This window comes from Prenolepis imparis, unplaced genomic scaffold (assembly GCF_030444845.1).
Source record: "Prenolepis imparis isolate NDT839.2.m4 unplaced genomic scaffold, iyPreImpa1.0 SCAF_10, whole genome shotgun sequence".
NCBI lineage: Eukaryota > Metazoa > Arthropoda > Insecta > Hymenoptera > Formicidae > Prenolepis > Prenolepis imparis.
In genome coordinates, this window is record NW_028141168.1 from 4,670,158 (window position 1) to 4,677,442 (window position 7,285).

Consider the following 7,285-nt stretch of genomic DNA (forward strand, 5'->3'; position numbering starts at 1 on the left):
ATTTCGAATGCTATCCGAGATATATCGAGAGAAGCAAAATCCGTTTTACATAAATATGAAGGGTGGTTTCACCTCTTAGAATCGTTTTTGGATAGCAGCTAAAAATTTCCAAATTCATCTATTTATTCTCCCCCTACACGTATGTAAATTTCATCAAAAATCAGAATTAGACTTTACATCAGTTGAGCTTTACTAAAATTTTTTCCATTTGGTACATGGGATATACTTAATATTGAAAATAAAAAAATAACATTTAAATTTGTGTTAAGAGAAAGAAGGATCAACTGAATTTTCACACAGAGAGGACGCGTGAAATAATAAATATAATTAATATAATAATAAATATAATTTATTGAAAATTGAATAATATAATCGCTCTCTTTACCCGGTCAACTGAATAATGCAATATAAAAAGTTATACAGTTAAGCGTGTAGAGAAAATCTCGTGCCGGGATTTTGTTAATTCAACGCAATTGCAACCGTAATTTCTCCTCTGCCCCCTCTCTCCCTTTATCCCCCTTACCCTGACTTGCACGATTAGGGGGTGCTTTGCTCTCGAGTGTTGTATCACTTAAATTGCGTGCATTATGCAAATCATTTTGCAGCTTACATACGTATGTATGTGCACTTTCATATTTCATATGTTCAGAGGGAGAGGGGATGCGTCCTCGTCTATCTTTCTCGTTTATTTCACGCATCGCGGTTCTATACGTCGATCTTTCTCCTCCGATGATCCCTTGCGTCATATTTTCTCTCTCTCATATATATATTTTTAACCCGACACAATCGCGCTTGGATATTTCTCTCTCGCATACAACCGCGCTATTGTAATTATTTATCAGAGGAATTTTTCATGCACCGTCAATAGCCATTGAGGGACTCGATATAGCGAGCGATATTACTTAAAGGAGGATATTCATATGAAAAGGTCCAGCCATTTCTCTCTCGGCGTTGTTTCCATTTTCCGGCGGTTTTTCCGGTCGAATTGGGAAAAGGAAAGAGAGAGGCGACGATTGCAGTCGAAGTTTTATTTTTCGCAGCTGAATAAAAAGTGTACGAAATGTTGATGATTCATCACGTGTTCCCCCCTTTTATTTTATAAAACGCGGCGGTGAAAGAAGAACGTTTGAGAACATCGCAACGCGGCCAGATCGTATCTATTTTACTGGGATGTGTGTATGTAGAGGGACGTCAGATCAATTTACCAAATGTCCGGTCAAACACGGGGGACCTGTAATCGTTTCAATGATACGGGACCTCGTTCTCGACCATATATGCGTATAACTCTTTAAACCCCGCTATTTGTTACTTTTAGAACGTCCAAGAAACTTCGCATTTTCATCACCTTGACTTCTACACCGATTTTTGATGAATCGTTCTACTATTCGAGAGAGAGAGAGAGAGAGAGAGAGAGAGAGAGAGAGAGAGAGAGAGAGAGAGAGAGAGAGAGAGAGAGAGAGAGAGAGAGAGAGAGAGAGAGAGAGAGAGAGAGAGAGAGAGAGAGAGAGAGAGAGAGAGAGAGAGAGAGAGAGAGAGAGAGAGAGAGAGAGAGAAATTTTGCATATATACATATGAATATGAGTTAATATTGTTGCATCTAAAATAAAGATCACATAGTGCAGATGTAAATAATTAGTAATAATTGTGCTAATTATGTACTCGATTTTTCGTTGCGATTGACTTGTATAAATTAAAAATAAAAATGGAAACACGCACGAGATAAAGTGTTATCACGTAACAATAAATAGAGGATCGTTCATCACAACATATCGCGTTTGAGAGAGCAAAAACATAAAATCGATTCTCTCTATTATAATTACTGAATAAACAATTTTTTTTTTATCGCCCACTCTCTGTCGGGCAATATAGTATCACTCAATAATTCGTACATTCACGCTTATTCAAATGCGATTTGAAAGATATTTGCAAATCAATGCTTGCGCCTACATGTTTACAGTTTGGTGGTATAACTAGATTTTTTTTTAACGTTATTTATATATACCCCTCATTTTCATACATTTATTATTGCACTTTTGCGAAAAACTCAAAAGTTGTAAAAAAAAATATATATATATATACATACATACAGATACACGATAAGAGATATAAAATAATTGTAGAAAATTGGATACAGGAAAATATTAGTTTTTGATTTCTCTGCAAAACTGCAATATCAAATGTACGTAAAAAAATGTTCATATATATATATATAAATATATAATGTATATAACAATGTACATATATAACAATATATTTATATTTTAAACAAATTTTTAACATACATTTTAACACTTTTTTACATACATTTGATATTGCAGTTATGCAATATGTATATACATATATATATATATATATATATATATATATATACATATATATAATGATAAATATATATATATATATATATATATATATATATATAATGATAAATATATATACACATATATATATATATATATATATATATAATGATAAATATATATACATATATATATATATATATAATGATAAATATATATATATATATATATATATATATATCTTGTATTTAGAAAACAATTTAATCTTAAACATTCTTTCATTCTATTTTGCCGATAAAAAAAAACAATATTCATCCAACATTTTCTTCCATTACGCGAGTATAATTTAATGAAAAAACAATTTTCTTTTAAACTCCTTCTAGTAATAAGAAAGTATATTAAACGCATTCAACGTACGCCGATAAAAAGTTTTATACTTTGTTTAACATAAAATAAGTAGGCGGAAAGAGTTACAACTTTTCGATAAATCGCTTCTAGAATAAAATGCAACGTAATATTATATAACATACATATAGAGGATAATACAGAGAAAATGTATAGATCACAAGTAGCGGAAATGGACAGATAAATCTTCGATAAATAAATCATCAGCTGCAAGAGCAAAGGCCGATCAAGAAAGAAACGAAGAATTCGTCAGAAAGAAAGTCAAACACTTGTTTATTACGAAAGAGATTAAGACGAATCTCTCTCTACCAACAAACACACATACACACGGCTATAAATCAAAGATAATTTTTTTTTCGTAAATCTGGACTTATAACTGCAGCACATATCGCGAAAGAGAGAAAGAAACGTATATTCGATATTTTTAATTTATCACTAATTTATCGCTAATCGTAACTTTAAGTGCAACACAATTGCGGATAAAGTTCCGCGAATCTCTCTCGGGATCCTATCGCACATATACACTTATACACACGAAAACATATCACCAATTTCAACATCCATTCGCGACGATAATCTTTATCCTTGACACGAGCGAAATAACCTTATGATATTCAAACCTGACATCCCGCTTTGAGCGCGTTGACCTTTTCTATCTCAACTCGCGCATTAATCTTTAACTTGATAGAAAAATTAAAACTCATGGAAAACCATTCGGCCTTCTAGAAAGGTCTGACACGAACCGTGCTTTTAAATCTTTATAATACACGTGTCGGGGCGCAATTATTATATCGTAAATGCAACGTTTTATCTCGGCTCTCTCTCAGAAATATATAAAAAAAAATTATAATTTATAGCTAAAATAATAATTGTAAAAATATAGTATAATGTGCTGACGATATTCCACACGTAAAAAAAGTGATAAGTAAAATAAAAGCTTGCGGTACTATTTTTCATTAAACATTTTATTATACATTTTTAAATATTAACATTTCATTATACATTTTTAGTATTAATTATGTCGTAATATTTTTTCTTTAATCAGTATTGAATTAATTATTTTGAAAATCAATGCTTCGGAATCAGGATATCGCTTTGTAAGAAACAAATGCTTTCTTTTTCTTAGTTTCAAATGATATAAATTATTCTGAATCCTCTACCATATATAAGGATTAATTAATATATGAGTATTTACATATATATGTTTATACAGAATGTTAAAAAATTAGACCGACAATTGAAGGGAAATAGAAGACTTCAAAATAAACATTTTTTGTTAACACTATTTTTTCTCTACGACATTTTTAGTTTTTATATTACATAGTATGAAATAGGAGTTTGTGTGTGTGACTTAAACAATAAACAAACATATAAGTGGAAAAATTAAATTATATTTTATAATCTTGAAAAAATAAAACACAAAACAAATACATAAAAATAATTCATTCTTTTTACAGTAAATGCTCAAAAATTACTCCATTAACTTTAATACGAGGGTGACAAACTGAAAAGTCACAAACTCATATCTCATATCATGTAGTATTAAAACTAAACGTAGAAAAAATTAGTATTAACAAAAAATATTTATTTTGAACTCTTCTTTCTCCCTTCAAAGTTTGTCGGTCTAATTTTTTAACACCCTGTATATATGAAGATTAATGAATATATGATATATGTATATATATGTATATAAATTCTATAAATAAAAATATAAAAAGAAATAAAATATATATATTTATATATATACATATATATATATATATATATATATGAGGATTGATTAATATATGAAAAAAAATATATATGTATATGAGGATCTTTTTCGATATATTTATCTCCATTATCTGTCCGGAGATTTAATCTAATAGGAAAAAATTTTCCGTTCATAAATGAGAATCGAACTGTATTTTTCCTGTAATTTCCACACTGTTGTAATCATCTAAGAATAGAGACGAGAGCGAAAGAGGTCGGCCATTCTTCTTAGAGATTAAATTGAAAGTATATACTTTGCGCACAAAAAGGGATGAAAGCAAGAAGGGATGTTTAACTCACCGCCCGAGGCGTCTACCGCCAGGAAGAGAAGAAGGCAGCCGGCGAAGACGGCCGTCCTCGCGAGCCCCATGGCTTTCCTTTTGCTGCCCCCCGAGCAAGTACTCGCGAAACGTATTTGCTCTTAGCACTACTTCCTCTCGTAGCACAATCAAGCGGTGACACGATCGACGGCCACGGGCGAACACGACAAAAGCGTCCGCGCTTTTCTACGTCCGTGCTTTTATGCTCTCGCCCCGCTACCCCCCACCACCAGCTCGGACAAATCCTTCTCCCTATATGCACATCTCGGTCCATTTTCATATATATGTATTTATACATATACATATGTGTATTCGGGCCCCACGCGATACGCGGGAGATAAAGTGAGATCTCCACCCCCTGACTCCGCAAGAGAGAAAGAGAGACAAGGAGAGGATGATTATGGTAAAAGCGACTATTTTTATTGAAATTTTTCCTCCGTTTGTCTGTGATAAAAATAGTGAGATTACTTACCGAAATGCTGGACTTTTGTTACTTAAACGGACCTATCCGATAACCATCTTCTTATCACCAAGAGACTTTCATTTTGATTTCCGTTTTTCTATTAACTATTTCCTGTGATTATATTATCTAATATATAATAGCTTTTTCTCTTAAAAAAATAAAATAAAAAAAAAAATATTTTAACACGAATATTATAATATATTTAAAGAAAAATATATATGTATATAAATATATAAGACTATTGTGTATTCAAATATTATATATAAATTAATCTTAAATAATATTTAAATAATATTTAATTTTTAAATAATATATATATTATATGTATATATATAATATTTTATTATATAATATATTATATATAATATTTTAAAATATATGTGTAATATATATATATATATATATATATATATATATATATATACAGTGAATATTATGTATTTAAGTATTATATATAAAATCAACAATATTTTATTTATTTGCTAAAACAAATCAATCTTATAAATAATATTTATATACATAGGTATAATATTTAATTTTCGAATAATATTTTTAAAAAATTGTATTTGTCATATGTTATACATATATTTTTTATCGTAAATCTGAGCTTCTTTATATAGGAGCCAAACACGAGTTTTCCAGTCGTATTCGAGTCAAAAATCTCTACTAGGACCAATCCAAGATCTTTACGATCCATTTACGACTCTTATGGGAAAATTTCATAGTTTTCTTTGCTGCCCATATGTCGAAAACATATGCGTCGTATCGCTCTTGTCTCTTAAAGTATCACCCCGGCCCTATTTTCGTCCTCTAATTTAACTTCTAGGAAAGACACGAACGATTCGTTCTTATATACACTCTTTTTTTAATTCTTCAAAAATAATAATAATAGCGTGAAAATTATCGTATCAATGTTACTTGTTTACTTGTTTGCGTTATCACGCAGGATTTATATTTATTTGTCGGAATTAGAGTGATTTCATATAAATTTTCATTTATGTTATCAACATATATCCTTCAGAGCGTATTACTGATTTTATTCATCAAATTGCAAATTGAAATAAAGCATCTACGTACCTTGATAATTCAGCCTTGACATTACGTTTTAAAACATTACGTTTTTAAAACGATTTGAATTATTTTCCTTCGTTCCACACTATTTTCTTTTCAAAATAAAACAAATATTTTTATTTCCAGCAAAATAAAAATTTTTTATTAAAATGTTTAGCGACATGATCGAGTAGAAACATGGGCATTTAATATTTTATGTTTCATAAATCGTAATACAGTTAATTAAGAATTTATATTTTTTATGAAAGACAAAAACTATAAATTAATTTTTTTTAAACTGATTAAAGATACAAAGAGAATAAAATATTTTTAGATATAAAGGTATGAATTCATATTTTATTATGTCTTTAAACCTAATGTATCAGTATTATATAACTTTGGAATTAATTCATAATGTAATATCACATATTTTTTATGAGATTAGAGACTGATATAATTGTTAATTATCGCTCATTTCTTGAAGATACACAGAAATCACACGCTGTTGCTGATATTAAGAGAGTTAGCGATAATCACGCTTCAATTAGAGAAAGCTAATTATATTATATTTGTACGACTCTTAAATGATTTTGTTTCTGACTGTACGTTCAGGTCAGAGTTTCAAAGCTCGGAATGACTAACGATCGTTTTTGAAAAATAAATATGTTTGAAAAATAATAATTAATTAAAATTTTAAATTCGTTTAAAAAAATTTTAAATAAGATTTCAAGTCATTATAAATCAAAAAGGAATCATTCAAAATTGATATGGAAAAAATAAATAATAATAAAAATTTAAAGTTGTTGATATGTCAAAAATTGAGAAAAAAATTATCATTTTTAATTTTGAATTTATTTGAAACAGGTAAATTATATTTATCAGAAAGGGAATATATAAAATAAATTATTCTAATGATTATAAATAGGATTATTATATAAAGCAGAAAATATAATAGATGTTTATGTTATTGGTATTATATGAGGAATTAAAGAATA

General features: G+C 29.0%; 1 protein-coding gene across 1 annotated transcript in view; it reads right to left on the reverse strand.

Annotated features, from left to right (window-relative positions):
* The window catches only part of Apolpp (retinoid- and fatty-acid binding glycoprotein apolipophorin), a 40,072-nt gene extending 35,116 nt beyond the window's left edge, over positions 1–4,956 (reverse strand). Inside the window, exon 1 of the mRNA XM_083047795.1 lies at positions 4,758–4,956. Coding sequence (XP_082903921.1) covers positions 4,758–4,827 — 70 coding nt within the window. The 5' untranslated portion in view covers positions 4,828–4,956. The remainder of the gene's footprint in view (positions 1–4,757) is intronic.
* Positions 4,957–7,285: the final 2,329 nt, after the last annotated feature.